This window comes from Chelonoidis abingdonii, chromosome 5 (assembly GCF_003597395.2).
Source record: "Chelonoidis abingdonii isolate Lonesome George chromosome 5, CheloAbing_2.0, whole genome shotgun sequence".
Classification (NCBI taxonomy): domain Eukaryota; kingdom Metazoa; phylum Chordata; order Testudines; family Testudinidae; genus Chelonoidis; species Chelonoidis abingdonii.
The window spans coordinates 146,434,354-146,454,275 of record NC_133773.1 but is presented as its reverse complement, the minus strand read 5'-3'; the positions used below and the strand labels follow the sequence as shown (position 1 = coordinate 146,454,275).

Genomic DNA, 19,922 nt, shown 5'->3' with positions numbered 1-19,922 from the left:
GGCGTATTCGCCTTCTCACTGGGCTTGGATAGGTGATGGTCCTTAATGGGCCATCAAGCAGGCTAAGCTGAGCTGACACCAGTTTGTCTGGGGTGTCACCCAGCACTGCAGCACCAATTTAAAATACAGACAGTATACAGCCAATTATTCATAACTTCAATACAGAAATGATACAGACATACAGACAGCATAACCATAAACCAAAGTAACCTAACCTGGTCTTTTAGGACACCTTATATGACCCCCTTTACATAGAATTTGGTGGCCACTACAAGAACCGTGGTTGCCACCATGTTTCTAAATGGTTCCCAGTTTATAATCAATAACCTCACACCTCCATGCAAAATTGATGCAGGAGGATGACACGACATCACTGACTGATCCTAATCATTTCCCTATTCGGGACAATGCATCAAGCTACAATATTTTCCTTCCCCCTTTATGTGGATTATATCCATTTCAATATTCTTGAAGGGCTAAACTCCAGCGCAGCAACCTGGAGTTGGTACCTTTTGGCCCTGGTGCACCAGACCAAAGGGGCATGATCCTCACACAGTGAATTTTGGTTGTTAACAAATAGGGCTTAAGGTTGCCTTGCAGCCCAGACAATGGCGTAACATTCCTGTCTCAATGGTAGCGAGAATTTTGCTTCCAGTGGGGGATAACTTTTTTGGCTTAAGTATGCCCACGGGATGTCTCTTACCCGCCGCTCCTCTGCATTAGCACTGGCCCCCAACCCAATATTGGAAAGCATCTGTACACAGCAAAAGGCTTTTTGAAATTTGGGCTGGCCAAACACAGGGTCTCTGGCAAAAGCACTTTTAATGCTTTGGAAATCCCTGCCTCACAGGCCTTTGTCCATTGCACCTGGTCTGGTTTTTTTTCCTTTTTCGTCAGGTTGTGATGGGAGCACGCACTGAATCCCTGAAACAAACCTTCTGTAATAGTTTGGCCAAACCAATGAACATTGGACCTGCTTCTAATTCTAGGGAAAGGCAGTTCTAAATGGCCTGCCACGTTGGAAGGCTCAGGGCGCAGTGCCCCATGCAATGCCCACCCTGTTGCCCCAGTAGGTCACCATCAGCAGCCTCCCATTCTGCATTTAGAAACCTTAATAGTTAGAATTGCCTTCCCTGAGCGGGCAGCACAATCCTAATGTGGTTACTGGTGATCTTTGCCAAACGAAACTGCTGAGATGGCCAGTGTTCGTCTATATAGGCCCTGGCAAAGATCTAATCCCCGCAGGACCTCGTTTATAAGTCTCAATGAAATAGCCCCCCTGAAATTAAGCATCCCAAAGGGCAAACAACCTTGAAACTCATACGGCCCCGATTTCACTATGAAAGCGTCTCTTTGTGCATCAGCATCTAGGGAATCTGCCAATACCCCCTGGTCAGATCTAGGGTGCTTAAACTGCTCCCCCGCCCAGGGTATCTAACAGATCCTCTATTCTGGGGTAGGATAGGGTCAGGCCTGAGTGATAACATTTAGCTTCCTGTATATCCACACAAAACCTCATGGTCTTATCCTTCTTCGGCACCATTACATGGGAGAGGCCCAGGTCATAGGATTGGGTAATTACTCCCATTGCCAACATGCTTTCCACCTCTTCCTGGATCTGCTTTGCAGCTCTCCTTGGCCGTAATGCTGGCTGCTTGGGGGCTGGGCGGGGCCCACCATCTGAATGGAGTGTGTTATCCTATCTGTGAGCCCCTGGCCTGTGGAGGATATGTCCATCTGTGGTGTTTCAACAACATCAGCAACTGCCTCCTTTGGGGGGAAGGGGTTGCTAAACGCCTCCCCCATCTCAAAGGCTTTCGAGAGTGTCCTCCTCCTGGCTTCTCAGCAACCATGTCTACCAAAGGATGGAACCGCTGCCTCTTCCTCAGCACAACAGATTATGTTCACATTTACTTCCAATGCATGGTAAGCCTTTATTCTGTTTACATGCACTGTCTGCACACTTTCCTGGCCATGGGGTTTCCTTACATTATAGGTAACCTCGTTAATTCTTTCCACTACCTCCATGGGTCCGGTCCAAACATCCTTCATTTTGTTCCTCCTGACAGGATCGAGCACCAACACCATGTCCCCTATTTCAAACGCTCTCTCCTGAGCATCTCTGTCATACCAGGCCTTCTGAGTAACTTGGCTCTCTTTCAGATTCTGCTCAACCAACTTCATCATCTCTTGCAAACTCTCCCTGAACTGAGCCACAAATTCAGCCACCGGCTGCTCTGTCTCCTCCACCTGACCTTCCCAGGAGTCACGAACCAAATCTAGGGGGCCCCGGACCTGCCTCCCATAGAGCAGCTCAAAGGGAGCAAACCCTGTAGACTCTTGGGGTACACTCCTGTACGCATATAATAGATATGGCAATAGAACATCCCAGTCATTCTGGCGTCTATCCACATACATTATTAACATAGACTTTAAGGTTCCATTGAACCTTTCCACTAGACCATTAGTGTGGGGGTGGTAGGGAACGGCTTTCAGGTGCTTCACCCCACATAACTCCCACAACTGCTTGAACACTATAGACATCAATAACGTCACAATCCCTTTCTTAATGATTCCCAACATTCTGTTTGTTTGTTTTGACGTCCGCTGCGTATAGAATGGATGATTTCAAAGAACTATCCACAATGACTCTAAGATCTTTCTTGAGTGGTAACATCCAATTTAAACCCCATCATTTTATATGTATAGTTGGGATTATGTTGTCCAAGATGCATTACTTTGCATTTATCAACATTGAATTTCATCTGACATTTGGCTGCCCAGTTTATGATGTGGAAAGCAGGGCTAGAAGGCTTTTGTGTGATTTTTATGAGACTCTCTTCTTTTTTTTTTCCATTAAAAGCTCAGGTCTCTTCTACCCTGGAAGAGTCTATGGTGGTCAGAGAGCTATTAAAACATAGATAGTGACTGAGATTGGCTGTTTATTCTGATGGTTTAATACTCTTGTTTTTTGTTAATATCTGCTTTACTCCAGTGCTTAATGAATGCTTTGGAGAAAGGAGTATCTGTTCCGGATTAAACACTCCCACCTTGTCAGTTAAGTGTTTGGGAGCTCATGATAAATATCTGAGATACTCACAGATTCCTCCAGCAAACCCAGACTTGACATTCGTGATCTTGCTAACGTAAAAGGAAGTAAAAACACTTGTTTTAACATCAACTATTTAGGTCATCTTTATACATAAAACAATAGTTTTAGGGAAAGAGAATTAAAAAACCTTTGCCGGTCACCTTTTAAACTGTCTTGAGTACCATAACTTCCTGCTCTCTTGCCTCCATGACTCTAACGTTGTCCCACTTGAATGCATCCAGAACAATGCAGGTGTAATATACCTTGCCCTCATTCCAGCCACATCTGGCCTTGCTTCATATTCCTTCACTGGCTTTCATCTGCGTGATTCTTTGGTGGTGTCCGGTTTGGCTGTTCCCTTCACTTTTGCTAAGTTGGATAATTGTCTTGTTCAGGTCCTCCTCATGCACTTATCTCCACACCTTCCCTCTGTTCTTGTGTTTGGAATGCCCCTCCTGAGAACATGCTTTTATGCAGGAGGCCCACAAGTTCTATTCCTCCCTTCAGAGACACACTTACTAATGAAAGCACAAAGCAAAAATCTCGTCAGCCCTTCTCCCAACATCTCGCTGGAGCTGATGTGACAAGTGCTCTAGAATTCCATTCATTCATCTTGGTTTTAGCTTCCATTCTCTACCCTTTCCAGCAGGGATCGTCCTCCTGCCTGTATAGCTAACAGAAATGGTTTGTAACAGGCTGACCTACACAGTGGATGTCCATGCTCCTATTGAGGGTTGGGACACCCTTTGTTTTCGGATTTCTGTGTACCAGGGAGGGGAGTTCCAGCTGAGGTCACTGGAAGCTCATTTGTAAAATGAAAGCTCAACTTGTAAGAGAACTTATGTCTCTCATGAGGCAATCACATGAGCTGTGAGGTCTCCAATCTGGAGAAATTAAGGTCATTTCAGGTCATCAATTCTATTTAACAAATTTTAGCCAAGAAAACTCTTGAAGGCTCTGGCCCTGACAGCTTGGCCCGAGGTGAGCAAACTTTTTGGCCTTAGGGCCACATCGGGGAATAGAAATTGTATGGTGGGCCATGAATGCTCACAAAATTGGGCTGGAGATGCAGGACGGGGTGAGGGCTCTGGGATGGGGCTGGGGACGAGGAGTTTGGAGTGTGGGAGGGTGCTCTGGGCTGGGAATTGAGGGATTTGGAGAGCAGGAGGGGAATCAGGGGTGGGGTAGGGGGTTGGGGCATGGGGAGAGGCTCAGGAATGCAGACTCAGAGTGGCGCTTACCTCAAGCGGCTCCTAGAAGCAGAGGCATGTCTCTTTTCTGGTTCCTACGCATGGCGTGGCCCCCGACCCTCGAAGCGAGACCATGCGGCTGCGTCCGGGAGCCTCGTGCTGCGGCCCCCGACCCCCGGCTGGAGCCTCGTGGTGCGGCCCCTGACCCGGCTGGAGCCCTGGAGCGGGGAAAACCCCAGGCCCTGCTTGCAGGCTGGCTTAAAATGGCTCGCGGGCCAGATCTGGCTCGCAGGCCATAGTTTGCCCACCCCTGGCCTGGCCCATTGGCAAGATGAATGACTATGAATTGGGTTTAGGAATCTATCTGTTTTATCAGATCAGGGCCATGGTATAATGTTTACAAATCAGGCATGGTGGTTACTACTGTCTGTACAGCTTTATGATCTGGAAGAAAACTCCGGTTGCTAGGCCAAGCTGGAGCCTAACCTGAGGTTTGCTGTTTCTGTAACAGCATGTCACATTGCTAGAATAACGAATGGAAGTATAAATATTGTGGTGTTTGCATAAGGAGCCCCCAAAACTCAAGCTAGCCATTGGTTGAGCTGCAAGTATATTTCTTTACACTAGAAGATGGATGCAACTTCCTGTGGACTTATCTGGTTAAATAACATTTGCTTCTTCAGTCAAATAGAATAATACCTTGCAGGTACCAGAGCTACTGGAATACGGATGAGGCTGAGGCATTTTCTGTTTATGATCGGTTCCCTTTCTTCCCACGTCAGTTTCTTTCTTTTTTACGAACATTTTTCTTCAGAACCCCTGTATGCTAAGGATTACTTGAAGTGCTGTGTAAGTGTTATGTTATGGAGTCTTTTTGATAGCAATTGGCTGTGTAAAGCTTTAGACTCCTTTTTGTCCTGGACACAGTATGAGTGCCTGGAGAGGCCAGTGAAATGTGACAGCAACATTATGGTCTAGGCAAGTAGTATTAATAGAGATGGAACTGTTTTCACTGGGTGACATCTCGCCCAACGCTAGAGCGGAGGGGGCCCACAGCCGCTGGAGGCATGTGCTTCACAGTTACATTAAGACATGTGTAAGATTCTGAGTGTGTAAAACACTTCATTTATGGAATTGCTTACACTCATGGCCTTATTCTCTGCACCAGAAGTGAATCTTGGAATGCGTTTCGTTGTACCTAGGCAGAAGATACAGGTTTGAGAAGATGACAACTTAAAAATGCAGTTGTGCACATCAGACTTTAGCAAGCATGGATGGGTAATTAGGAGGATATACTGAGTGTCTTGAAAACATAATGAGAGTTTAATGTTTGTATTTTCTGATTAACTGCTTAGTGCCTGATTTGGAGCTCTAGTAAAGCTGTGAATGGGTGCTCCTGGCCCAGAGTTTGTCTCCTAAATCCACGGAGATAGGCCACTAGTTCTCAAATATCAGACATGGACCAGCTGAATCTCTTTGAGGAGAGGTAGCAAAGCATGATGCTGTGGAAGAGGAGGGTTCACAAACCCAACAGCCCTGGTTATAGGGGCCTCTAATGCTAGAGGCTAGTGATGCTGCAGGGAGATAAAGTTGTCTCTTCTGAGACAGTGATCCCGTGCTTCCCACACTGGAAGATGATCTGTAACCATCTGTCACAGTGTCAGATGTATGTGGTGACTTGTTAAAGGGCTGCTGCTTCATATTGGTCTTTCCCAAAGCCACTGAATGGGTCTTCCCAAAATATATACTGTATATGTGCTTAGGGTGTGTATTAAAAACTAATAGGAGCAATAATTAATATTTCAGAGGCTTTGCTGGTGTGCATGATTTTAATGCTTGTGGCAGCCCCAGGGTGAGAGGGCATCTATTATGTTTGCTTCTGAAAATAACGAATTGTAGCAATGACTCTCATGATGACTGGCCTACTTTGCTCAAAACCTTTTCCTCTACCTCATCTAACTCCAGGCAAAATCCTATAATGGAAGACGCATGCTGTCCTCACGTAGGTCACATCAAACATGGTGGTTTTCAGCTGAACTGAGAATGAGATTTCAGTCTCCTAAATAGTGAGAGAAACACAGTTGATAGTAACTTCAGATGTTCACTTGCTGACATTTTTATTCTCCTGCTGTTCCTCTAGGTGTCAAGTACCGGAACCAGGATGAGTGTGGAAGCTAGTGGCAAGCCCTTGAAAGTGGGCTCCAGAGTGGAAGTCATCGGAAAGGGACACCGTGGTACGGTGGCATATGTTGGAGCCACGTTGTTCGCCACGGGAAAGTGGGTTGGAGTCATCTTGGATGAAGCGAAGGGCAAGAATGATGGAACTGTGCAGGGCAGGAAGTATTTCACCTGTGAAGAGAACCATGGCATCTTTGTGCGACAGTCACAGGTATGTTTTTCCTCTGGGCAGCGTGGTCTGGTTTGTGCCTGCCAGGCTGCTGCTACTGAGCCGTCAGCCTAATGAGAGGGATTTTAAACTAGGTTCAAAGGGGATAGGTCACAAAAGCCCACAGGTCAGTATAGACTAGTTAAGTGACCTGAACAGAGGGCTAGATGTTGTGGGGGACGTAGAAAAATGCAATAAGGTCAAAGGAGAAATCAGAGGGAATCCATGGGGGAATTTGCTCAACATCCTAGATGTCTGTTCAAGGAATATGGGGAGTAAACAGGAAGAACTAGAAGTATTAGTCCACAAACTAACATATGACTTACCCCACCCAGTCTGTGATGGCAGTTAAGTCTTATGACTGAAATACTGGTATAGAGGGGTACAGCTTGTTCAGGCAGGGTAAAAAGGGAGCAGGTGTTGTACACCAAGAATATATACACTTATTCTGAGATCCAGAAGGACGTGGCAGGCAGACCAGTTGAGAGTCTGTGGGTAAAGATAAAAGGGGTAAAAACTAGGGGTGATGTTATGGTAGGGGTCTACTATCGACCACCAAGGCAGGAAAAGAAGATAAATGAGGCATTCCTAGAACAAATAACAGAAATATGCAAAAGACAAGACGTGATAGGAATGAGGGATTTTAACTACCCATCATCTGTTGGAAAAGGAATATGGCAAAACACAACATATCCAAGAAGTTCTTGAAATGCACCTGGGACAACTTTTTTTTGTTCCAGGCAGTGGAGGATGTTACCAAGGGGACAGCCATTTTAGACTTGATTCTTACCTACAGGGAGGACTTGATAGCAGATCTCCTGCTGGAAGGCAGTTTTGGGTGAAAGTGATCCTAAAATGATAGATTTCGTGTTTCATTGGAAAAGAAGAAATGAAAACAGCAGAATAAGGACAGTGGACTTCAACAAAGCAGATTTTAACAAACTCAGAGAACTGGTAGCTAAGGTCCTGTGGGGAAAAAAGGTCTAAGGGAAAAAGGAGTTCAGGAGACCTAGCAGTTTCTCAGGAAGACGTTATTAAAGAAAAGACACAACTGCAATCTATTCTCCTGTGAAGGAAAGATAGGAAGAATAGTAAGAGGCCAATATGGCTCCATCAGGAGCTCTTTAATGACCTGACAATCAAAAAAGAATACTACTAAAAGTGGAAACATGGGCTGATGGTTGATAGCAAGAATAGCACAAGCTTGTAACACACAAAATGAGATACACCTAGCAAGGGACAAAAAATGAAATAGGAAAAGGATCTTTAAACACAATAGAAGTGAGAGAGAGACAAAGGAAAGTGTATGTCCTCTGCTTAGCAGGGAAAATGAGCCAATAACTGATGACATCAAGAAAGCGGAAGGGTTTAATGCCCATTTTGTTTCAGTCTTCACTGGAAAGGTTAATGGTGACCAGAGACTCAGCACAAATAATATTCACAACCGTGGAGAAGGAATGCAAACCAAAAAAAGAAAAGAACATGTTAAAGAATGTTTAGATAAGTTAGATGTTTTCAAGTTGGGGAGGCCTGATGAAATTCATCCTAGAGTACTAGCTGAAGCAATCTCAGAACCACTAGCAATTCTCTTTGGGAACTTCTGGAGGACAGGTGGGGCCCCAGAAAATTGGAGAAGGGCAGACATAGTACCTGCCTTTAAAAGGAGGAACAAAGGACCTGAGGAATTATAGACCAGTCACCCTAACTTTGATACCTGGAAAGATACTGGAACAAAGATTAAACAATCTGTTTGTAAGCACCTAGAGGATAATAGGGAGATAAGGAATAGCCAGCATGGATTTGCCAAGAGCAAATCCTGCCAAATCAACCTAATTTCCTTCTTTGACAGTGTTACTGGCCTAGTAGAGTGGGGTGAGCAAAGCAATAGATGGTGATGTGTCTTGATTTTAGTGAGGCTTCTGACACATTCTCATAAGCAAACTGGTCTAGATGGAATGATTCTAAGGTAGATGTCACATTCTGGGGTGTGATATAGACCAGTGAGGGATTATCACTTACCCTGTAACTGCCTTTAAAGGGCTTTGCTGCTATAGCTCCCTTGTTTGGCTGCTCCCCGCCAGCGTCCACTGTGCACTGAGTATCTGTGTGATACTGGGCCAGCAGCTCCGAGTGGAGCAGCCTGCTTATTACATCAGAGCCACATTCTGGCCTCAACCAGCTTTGGTTACACCTGGAAGATGCCCCAATGCCCCCTGTCATTTCCCCCAAACCATGTGCTCTGCAATGTCCAGCCCTTTCCAAGTAATAAGGTTCATGTGCTCCTCTGAAGAGACAAAGTGCCCAGCTTATCGCTTCAGCTGGAGTCAAGCTAGCACCTCAATTCAAAGACAGCACTGGGTTGTTTAGATTAAATTCAAACAAGTTTATTAACAAAAGAAGAGAGAATTGTGAGCGAGTTCAAATATAAAGGAGAGTGAGAAATGGCTACAAGCAAATAAAGAGAGAAACTCTTTCTAGAGACTAAGACTTAACAACACTACAGTCTTGGTTCAAGGTCAGATTTTCACCACACTATCTTCCAGCAAGATGGCTGACCACCCCCTTGGCCAGGATGCCCCCTAAAGTCCAAAGTACTCCATTCCATTGTTATCTTGGGTGAAAGATAGTTTGGGGTCTCTGCCGCTTGTATAGTCCAGTGAACCTTTGAAATAGATTTTTCTGATGGTTACCCCCCAAAGTAAAGTTCATGCAGACTGTGAGAAAGATGACGTGGAGTCTTGTGGTGAAGGAAGTTTCATGCTGGTTTCTTCCACTGCTGGTGTTTGCCAAAATGCAGATTGATCTGTTCCGCCAATCTCCTCGCACTGCTGTGATGCTGAATAGTTATCTTCTTCCCTTGTTAGCTTGATGGTTCTGTTTACCTTCTATGTAAATGAATTCCCATTGTTTCTTGATGTGCCTTGGAAGCACCTTCAAGGTGGCAGAGCCATATTCTTTGGTTACGGAGGGGTAACTTCAGCCCTGCCTGGCAGACACACTTTAAGGACATAATTCCCAACATATTTGTAATTTTGCATTTGTCCTCTGTGCATATATCCCACAATAATGTTAATGATCAGTATGTTGTTAGCTTTCTATTGATATCCTACATGACACCTTTTAGATGCAGGTTATGGTATTCATGAGGTGGGGCACACTGAACTGGTTAGGCATCCAGAACTCTCTGCAGTGAGCCCTTTGCCCTCTTGCATTGGGAGGCTGCTAAGGTCACAGAAAGACCATACTCAGAGTAGTTATCAGTGGTTCACTGTCAAACGGGGAGGTCTCATCTAGTGGGGTCCCACAGGAATCAGGGCCTGTGTGTGGTACCATTCAATGTTTTCATTAATGATTTGGATAATAGAGTGGGGAGTATGCTTATAAAATTTGCAGATGAGACCAAGCTGAGAGGTGTTGTGAGCTCTTTATAGGAGAGGATTAGAGTTCAAAACAACCTTGTCAAAATGGAGTTTTCGTCTGAAATCAACAAGATGAAATTCAATAAAAATAAGTGCAAAATACTGCTCTTAGGAAGCAAAAATCAAATGCACAGCTACAAAATGGGATAGTACTGTTGGGAGGGGTCTCGGGGTTGTAGTGGATCACAAACTGAATAAGAGTCGTCAGTGTTCTGCGGTTGTGAAAAGGTTAAGATCAGTCTGGGATGTATTAAGAGCAGTACTGTATGTAAGATGGGGAGGTGATTATCCTGCTCTGTTCAGCACTGGTGAGGCCTCAGTTGGAGCACTGTGTCCAGTATCGGGTGCCGCACTTAAGGAAAGATGTGGACAAATTGGGGAGAGTCCAGAGGAGAGCAACAAAACTAAGAAAAGGTTTAGCAAACCTGACCTATAAGGAAAGGTTAAAAAATCTCGGCATGTTTGGTCTTGAGAAAAGAAGACTAAAGGGGACCTGCTAACAGTCTTCAAATGTGTTAAGGGCTGTTATAAAGAGGATGGTGATCAACTGTTCTCTATGTCCCGTGGAGGCAGGACCAGAAGTAACGGGCTTAATCTGCAGCAACAGAGATTTAAGTTAAATTTAGAAAAAACGTTCTAACTCTAAGGGTAGCTCTAGAACAGGCTTTCAGAGGAGTTTGTGGAATCCCGATCATTGGATGGTCCAAGTTCACTTGGTCCTAGCTCAGGACAGTGGGCTGGACTTGATGGTTTCTCGAGGCCCCTTCCACCCTACATGTCTGTGGTTCTATGTATGCAGCTCCCTAATCAAAAAGGGGTCTTGGTTAAAGGTGAAAAATTGAGACATTCCACGCCCACTCATGGGAGTGAATTTTCTTCACTCCAGGGAGAGTGGCAGTGCCACGACTCCTGTCCCTCAATCACTTAAGGAGTGAAGGCTGGGCAGCTCAAAATTCTGAGCCCTCTTCAGAAAGGGGGGCCTAGTTAGCTATACTATTCGACGAAAGATTGCTGACAGAGTAAAAATGCATCTGCGGATTACTGGAGGGGTATCTCAACAGGTTAAGGTTATGGGATCATGAAATGATGCTGAACTGCACCAAGAGTTCCATGTTCTTCATGAAGCAGAGAATGGCGTTACCACCACCAAATCCACAGTGTGGGGAGCTGCATTTCTCGCACTCCCAGGAGTGTTGGTATGTCTGCACTGCAGTAAAGGGCTGTGGTTCCGAGTCTCTGAGCCCAGGTCAGTTGGCTCAGGCTGCAGGGGCTGAAGATAACAGTGTAGACGTTAGAGCTGGAGCCTGGGCTCTAAAACTTGATGAGGGGGTGGGTCTGGTAGCCTGGGATGTAGCTAGAGGCCAGATGTCTCCACTGCTATTTTTAGTTCTGCCTGAGCCCCGTGAGCCTGAGTCAATTGACCTGGGCTCTGAAACTTGGTGCCACAGGTTTTTCTTTGCAGTGTGGGCATACCCTAAATGCCTGTAGCAAGGAAAACTTGGGAGTGGAGGCTGGGCAGGTACCTTCAAGTGAAGCAGGAAATTACATCATTTTAAACTGAATGAGGAATTAACTCTGTGACGGGTTCTCCTGGGGTGCCACCTGGAACTGGGGTGCCACTGAGCCCACCTGACCCACCAGCCTGGGCTCCCTTTACACGGTACTGCTGTGACAGGCCCGCAGGCCCCCTCCAGCACACATACAGGTAGGGACACACCCAGCTTTACACAGATGCTGAGATCAGCTCTGCATGGAAAGGCTTAGCTAAGGCACCTCCCAGTTGCTAAGGCACCCCCTCCCCACCGGAGTGTAAACCCAAAATGATACCATCTTGCGCTGCACGGAGAACGGTACAGCGTAGCCTCGTGAAATTCACCCTCTCCTTCAATGTGGAGGAAGATATGCAACAGCTTTCTGCCCCCGGTTATGATTTCCACACACGGGTTTTAGACAAAAACAAGTTTTTTAACTACAAAACACAGACTTTACGTGATTATAAGGGATAGCAAACAGATCAAAGCAGATTACCTAGCAAAGAAACAAAAATGCAATCTAAGCTTAATATACTAAAGAGATTGGACATGAGTAGCAAATTCTCACCCTAAATGTTGTTTTAGGCAGTTTGCAGAGATTCTTGAGAGGAAGCTGCACTTGCTTGCAGCTTAAAACTCCAGGTATTCCTTTCACAGGCTAGAAATCCCTCCAATCTGAATTCAGCCCTTCTCCCCTAGTCCACTCTTTGTTCCTCAGGTGTTTCCAGCAGTTTCTTTGGCCGGGACTTAGTGAAGAACCTAGATGATGTCACTCCCCTTCGTTAAATAGCTTTTGTATATGGCGGGCACCCTTTGTCTTCAACTTTACTTCCCACGCCTTTCAGGGGAAAAACCCTGGTATTCCAAGATGGAGTCCAGTACCAGGTGACTTGGTCACATGTCCCTGTAAGGACACAGCAACCATGACTTGGAGGCTGTTTGCTGCATCCTCAGAAAGGCTCCCCAGTGGGAGATTAGCATCTTCTAAGACCTGTTGTTTTCCCTAATGGCCTTCCCAGCCAGCCATCTAGACTGATTGCATTCTGTCTAGTGGGTGTTCCCCAGGTGGAAATGCATTTGTAACAGATGCATAGACAATATTCCTAACTTCAGATACCAAAATGATACATGCATACACCTAGAATAATCATATTCAGTGGATGAATGATAACCTTTTCGGTGACATAGCACATGACCTCTCTTGCATAAAATACATGATAGTTATGCCATAATAATATCTCTATGAAGAACGTGGGGCGTAGTGTCACTCTAAACATGTATGGATAGTAACTTGGATTTAACTTTTAATATTAAATTAGTATTAGTTTTATCGTAGTGCCTGGGAGCCCGAGTCGTGGACTGAGACCCTGTTGTACTAGGCAGTGTGCAAACACCGTTTTAATCCGTTCACCTTTAATGGTCCCTTTGTGCAGTTTTTCAATGGAATGGCCAGCCAACTGCATCCAAGCAGCACAAAATCTCTTTAGTCCCACCGTGACAGAATGGTTGGGTTAGAGATGGCTAACCAATCCAGCAGTTGTCTGCCTCCTTGCCTCCAAGTGTCCTCCAGGAAAAAATTAACAGTTGTTATTCCTCACTTTCAATTTGTGGCCCTATGGTAGCTAAGGATGGTGTGCTCAGTGACAGCTCATTTCTGTCCTCCATCCCCCAGCCATGTGAGTCTCAGCAGATGCCCCTGATTGGGCTGACCCACGTCCAAGATGTGATGGTATGTTGTTGATGGAATACATGGGAAGCCAAGCTGCAAGTAAAGGGTCTGGAAGTAGGAGCCATCAGGTGGGTTCTGAAGTCCTTTCTGACACTGATTAAAAGAGTTGTTGGTCCAGTACTGACAGACAACATCACAGCGATGTTCAGTATCATCAAGCAAGGAGATGCCCACTCCCAGCCATTTTGCTGGTCCTCTGGACTGGTACCTGGTCTGTCAGGTGTGTCCCTTAGCTCACTCAGCTGGGAAAGCTTATGCTCAAATACATTTGTTAGTCTCTAAGGTGCCACAAGTACTCTTGTTGTTTCAGCTGGGAAAGAAAATGTGCTACCTTACAAGAAAAGTTTCAGGGTACAGGACCAGGATGAGTGATTGCTTAAGCAGATGTTAGTAGAAGTATTCAAGAAATGTAACACTCCATTGGTAGATCCTTTCACACCAACCAGCAATGCAAAGTGTGTTGAATCCAGAGCAGAAATGGATGCGTACTCAATCGCCAGTGCAACGAATCAGGAAAAAGATCTTGGTGTCATCGTGGATAGTTCTCTGAAGATGTCCATGCAGTGTGCAGAGGTGGTCAAAAAAGCGAACAGGATGTTAGAAATCATTAAAAAGAGGATAGAGATAAGAAGGAGAATATATTATGTAAATCGATGGTTCACCCACATCTCGAATACTGCATACAGATGTGGTCTCCTTATCTCAAAAAAGATATACTGGCACTAGAAAAGGTTCAGAGAAGGGCAACTAAAATGACTGGGGGTTTGGAACAGGTCCCATATGCGGAGAGATTACAGAGGCTAGGATTCTTCAGCTTGGAAAAGAGGAGACCAAGGGGGGATACGATAGAGGTCTATAAAATCATGAGTAATGTGGAGAAAGTGGATAAGGAAAAGTTATTTACTTATTCCCATAATACAAGAACTAGGGGTCACCAAATGAAATTAATGGGCAGCAGGTTTAAAACAAATAAAAGGAAGTTCTTCTTCACGCAGGGCACAGTCAACTTGTGGAACTCCTTACCTGAGGAGGTTGTGAAGCCTGGACTGTAACAGGGTTTAAAAGAGAAGTAGATAAATGCATGGAGGTTAAGTCCATTAATGGCTATTAGCCAGGATGGGTAAGGAATGGTGTCCCTAGCCGCTGTCTGTCAGAGGGTGGAGATGGATGGCAGGAGAGAGATCACTTGATCATTGCCTGTTAGGTTCCCTCCCTCTGGGGCACCTGGCATTGGCCACTGTCGGCAAACAGATACTGGGCTGGATGGACCTTTGGTCTGACCCAGTGCGGCCATTCTTATGTTCTTATTTCTGTTAGACTGGAGCAAAGGGCTAAGTTATGCCGAGCTGTTGGTTAGAAGAGATGCAGACAAGGCTCAGGTCAGACTGGTGGCCCTGTCTTGCGCAGTCAGTATTGGTACACTCTTCCCTGGGACTTTGCATGGGAGTCTATGTATCATTTACAAGTGTCACCAATTCTCTTGAGTCAGAAGTCCTCTCATCCTTCATCCTGCTCTGCAGTTGTTCCATCTAATGATTTGGATCCCAGAGACCATTACTGGCCTGGCCCGTTTTGTGAGAGTTAACAAATTCTGCTATGTTCCAGGGAAATGTCTCTTAAAACGTTCTTCCTGGAAGTGGAAGGGACTTATTTCAAGCAGCAGATAGCTATCTGTAGCTGTGTTTTTGCCTGTCTTTTTCCTCTTGGATTATTTGGGTACGTCTTTACTACCGGCCATATCGGCGGGTAGCAATCAATTTCTCAGGGACTGATATATCGCGTCTCATCTAGATGCGATATATCAATCCCCAAATGAGCTCCTGTCGATTCCGGAACAGCACCAACGTGAACGGTGGTAGCGGAGTCGACGGGGAGCCGCGGACCTCAATCCCGTGCCATGAGGACAGTAGGTAACTTGATCTAAGATACTTTGACTTCAGCTATGCTATTCACGTAGCTGAAGTTGCGTATCTTAGATCGATTCCCCCCCCCAGTGTAGACCAGCCCTTTGTACACTCTTTCAGTCTCTCCTCCTCTTCTGGCAAGGTGCACCAGCTGTCGTTTTTAAAGGAATTACTCTTCAGTATCTGCAGTGCATCGCTTCTGCCCAGGCACACCTGTGGGCTACACGGGGAAGGGGCACATCCCGCTACTATGCAGAGGCAGCGCACTTGTGTTACAGAGGCTGGCGAGTAACCTCTCTATTCTCAGATTTAAAACTTGGCTTTAAATCATGAGGCAGGTTTGACTTTGCCTGGGAGCCCCATTGCCTCTACAAGTGGAACTCTGAAGCAGCCGCAAGGACTTGGATCCCTTTAGAGGGGCAAATCCAGCATGGCAGTCGTGAGCTGGGGAGGGTGGGCTCCAAATCCATATGAGTTTTAACATGTCTGCTCCGTTTGATAGGAGCATGCTGCTTAATAACTTCTTGGCCTGTTCTTAGAACCTTACCCTGTAAGAGTGTTCACTTCTCTTTTTATCAAGCTCCTTTCCGTGGAGCACAGCTCCCCTTCATTGACTGGCTCCAGCCTGAGAGCTCAGAAAGAAAGCAGAGGAGGAGAATCAAGCTGTAATAATGAATAGAAACAGCTTTGGCGAGAGAGGTGTCCACTGCTGTTCAGTCCTTTCCTCATCCAGCAGTTAGATAGTTAAGAACATTGATAGTTTTGTGTTTGTCTTGCTTTTGGGGAGTGGGGGGGCGGTGGTTGGCACAAACTGGGGCAATCTGAGAGTCTAGGTGGCTGAACATCTTGTTCCCTGTTTTCTGTAATGAAATTTTTTCTGATGCTGCTAGGGAGCACCGCTCAGTTGCTATAGCAATGTTGTCAGCTGGAGTGGGAGGTTGCTGCAAGTTAGGTCTCGTGTGTAAAGAGAAGATGCAAGCACATTGTAGGGTTAGGAGTGTTGCTATGCTGTGTGTGCTGCTTTCTCTCAGTTACTTGTTCTGTGCACTGGTTAGAGGGTGTAAGCAAGGGATCACACCTATCATTAGGATTCCAGTTTTCAGCTGAAACCAAAAGCAACCACTAAAACACCAATGTTAATTTCTGAAGAATCAGTTTAAAAAAAAAATCAAAAAATGACAGGGTTCTTTTAGAGGCACTTGCAACAGAATTCATGTCCTGCTCATGTTCTCAGCTATAAATGAAACTGTTGTTTCACCCCCATACTTTGTCTCTAGGTCACCCTCAAAAGCCACTGCCACATCGCTAATGTGTGGTTATGTGCAATGTGGGACCGTGGTATGTTAACAATAAACGAGGCTCTCCTGAGCAGCGTTCTAACTTTGTGATTTATTTTTTGCTAATAAAACAGATTTTTAATCAAATTGATGCAACCAAAGTCCTGTTAAACCGATAAAACTATTTCTTGGAACATACAAGGCCCAAATAAACTTTCCCCGCTCTCCCCTCCAAAAACCAAAGCACCCAAACCCTACCCCCTTGCAAATGAGTGCAAATAGAAACTGCATCCATAAAACACAGCAGTAGTCTTTTAACTTGTTTGTGGAGCGTTAGCTTCAAAAATAGACTGTTCATAAAAACGAAGTGTCTGAGATCTTAAATACACCAGGCAGTAAGTGTCTTGGAGCTGATAAATCCCTTTAGGAAAAACAAACTCTATGGTAGAGGTGTGATGATGTAGCAAACCTGTGAGAAAGTGCTAACCTCTTCCAGAGGCCTGGCCGGCACCTATAAGGTCGGTCAATTTAGCTCTGTAGCTCAGGGTGTGAAACAGTCACACTCCGGAGAGACCTAGTTAAATCCGTCTAAGCTCCAGTGTAGGCACCATTCGGCTAGTGGAAGAATCTGCCATTGACCAAGCTACAGCCTCTCAAGCGAGTGGGTTTACTGTAGGAGTGGAAGCCCATCACTACAGCAGGTGTCTACACTCCAGCACGGCTACAGCTGTGCCTCTGTGGTGCTTGTAGTGTATATACACGCAGAGAGAGTGACCCTGTATCGGGCCTCGGCGCAAGGCTGCTCTGCTGATCCCCAGCACCATGGCAAACTGTTATGTCTCTTCTATGGCTTGTGCACTCTAGCGATGCCTTTGCTTGTCCAGAAGGAAGTAGGTATAAAAAACAAAGCATGGAGGCTGCAGCAGTGGTGGTTGCCCTGTGATAAAGCAGCATGCTGCAGCTTCCACCTGGATGCCAGGGGTTTGTCCCTCTGCATGAATGAGGTGACCAGGAATTTCTGGGCTCCCTGCTCCGTGATTTTTCCAGGGACAGAGGTGAGACTGACTGGTCTGTAGTTTCCTGGATTCTCCTTCTTCCCTTTTTTAAAGGTGGGCACTAGATTTTCCTTTTTCTAATTATCTGGGACCTCCCCTGATCATCACAAGTTTTCAGAGATCATGGCCAATGGCTCTACAATCACATCAGCTAACTCCCTCTGAACCCTTGGATGCATTAGATCCAGCCCCATGGACTTGTGCATGTCCAGCTTTTCTAAATAGTCCGTAACCTGTTCTTTCACCACAGAGGGCTGCTCACTGTGCTGCCCAGTGCAGCCGTCTGGGAGCTGACCATGTCTGTGCAGACCGAGGCAAAAAAAGCATTGAGTACTTCAGCTTTTTCCACATCATCTGTCACTAGGTTGCCTCCCCCATTCAGTATGGGTCTCACACTTCCCCTGTCCATCTTGTTGACAACCTACCTGTAGAAACCCTTCTTGTCCCTTCCTAGCTGCAACTCTAAGTGTGATTACACTATGATTACCCTTCCTGATTACAACCCTGCATGCTCAAGCAATATTTTTAAACTTCTCTCTAGTTATTTGTCCAAATTTCCACTTCTTGTAAGCTTCCTTTTTGTGTTTAAGCTCACCAAAGATTTCTCTGTTAAACCAAGCTGGTCATCTGCCATATTTGCTCTCCTTTCTGTACATCAGAATGGTTTGTTCCTGCGCCCTCAACAAGGCTTCTTTAAAATACAGCCAGCTCCCCTGGACTCCATTCCTCCTCATATTAGCCTCCCAGGGGATCCTACCCGGCAGTTCCCTAGGGAGTCAAAGTCTGCTTTTCTGAAGTCCAGGGTCCGTATTCTGCTGCTCACCTTTCTTCCTTTTGTCAGGATCCTGAACTCGACCATCTCATGGTCACTGCTGCCCAGGTTGCCACCCACTTCTAATTCCCCTACTAACTCTTCCCTGTTTGTGAGCAGCAGGTCAAGAGGAGCACGGCCTCTATCTGGTTCCTCCAGCACTTGCACCAGGAAGTTGTCCCCAACACACTCCAAAAACTTCCTGGATTGTCTGTTCACTGCTGTATTGCTCTCCCAGCAGATGTCAGGGTGATGAAGTCCCCCATAAGAACCAGGATCTGTGATCTGGAAACTTCTGTTAGGTGTCCAAAGAAAATCTCATCTGCCTCCTCCTCCTGGTCTGGTGGTTTATAGCAGACGCCCACCACAACATCACCCTTGTTGCTCTCGGCTCTAAACTTAACCCAAAGACTCTCAACAGGCTTTTCTCCGGTTTCATAAGGGAGCTCTGAGCAATCATACTGCTCCCTTACATACAATGCAACTCCTCCACCTTTTCTGCCCTGCCCGTCCTGAACAGTTTATACCCATCCTTGACAGTGCTCCAGTCATGTGAGCTACCCACCAAGTCTCTGTTGTTCCAGTCACATCATAGTTCCTTGACTGTGCCAGGACCAGTTCTTCCTGCTTGTTTCCCAGGCTTCTTGCGTTTGTGTACAGGCACCTAAGATAAGTAGCCGGTTGCCCTTCTTTCTCAGTATGAATCAGGAGGCTGCCCTGTTACACCCTCCTCCTTGTGTTTCCTCCCAGTATCACACTTACCTCTGGGCTTAGCTCACCACCCTCCGCCGAACCTAGTTTAAAACCCTCCTCACTAGGTTAGCCAGCCTGCCTGCGAAGAGGTTCTTCTCGCTCTACATAGGTGGATTCGTTCTCTTCCTAGCAGTCCTTCCTTCCAGACAATTCTGCCTGGCGGGCTGAAGAGGAACTGGGAGTCTGGAAACAGCAGCTTCCAAACTCCTGGGGTCTTGGGTCCCCATTAGCCCACCAGGCAGGAGGCTGGATGGACAGAGTGCCTGGCAGCATGCCAGATGGGCTGCCGAGGAGCTAGGTGGTGAGTTGGCAGGAGACTCGGCTGTCTGGATTCTGTTGGAGCTTCGTCAAAATCTTACTGTCTTTGCAGCTATCAGAGGGGGAGTCGTGTTAATCTGGATCTGTAAAAGCAGCAAAGAATCCTGCATGCATCCGACGAAGTGGGTATTCACCCATGAAAGCTCATGCCCCAAAACGTCTGTTAGACTCATAGACTCATAGGTCAGAAGGGACCAATATGATCATCTAGTCTGACCTCCTGCACAAAGCAGGCCGCAGAACCCTACCCATCCACTTTTATAACAACCTCTAACACATGACTGAGTTATTGAAGTCCTCAAAATTGTGGTTTGAAGACCTCAAGCTGCAGAGAATCCACCAGCAAGTGACCCATGCCCCACGCTGCAGAGGAAGGCGAAAAACCTCCAGGGCCCCTGCCAATCCGCCCTGGATGAAAATTCCTTCCCGACCCCAAATATGGCGATCAGCTAAACCC

General features: G+C 46.1%; 1 protein-coding gene across 1 annotated transcript in view; it reads left to right on the top strand.

Annotated features, from left to right (window-relative positions):
* Positions 1-19,922, top strand: part of DCTN1 (dynactin subunit 1) — a 108,531-nt gene that overhangs the window by 11,812 nt on the left and 76,797 nt on the right. Inside the window, 1 exon segment of the mRNA XM_032787962.2 lies at positions 6,422-6,670. Coding sequence (XP_032643853.2) covers positions 6,422-6,670 — 249 coding nt within the window.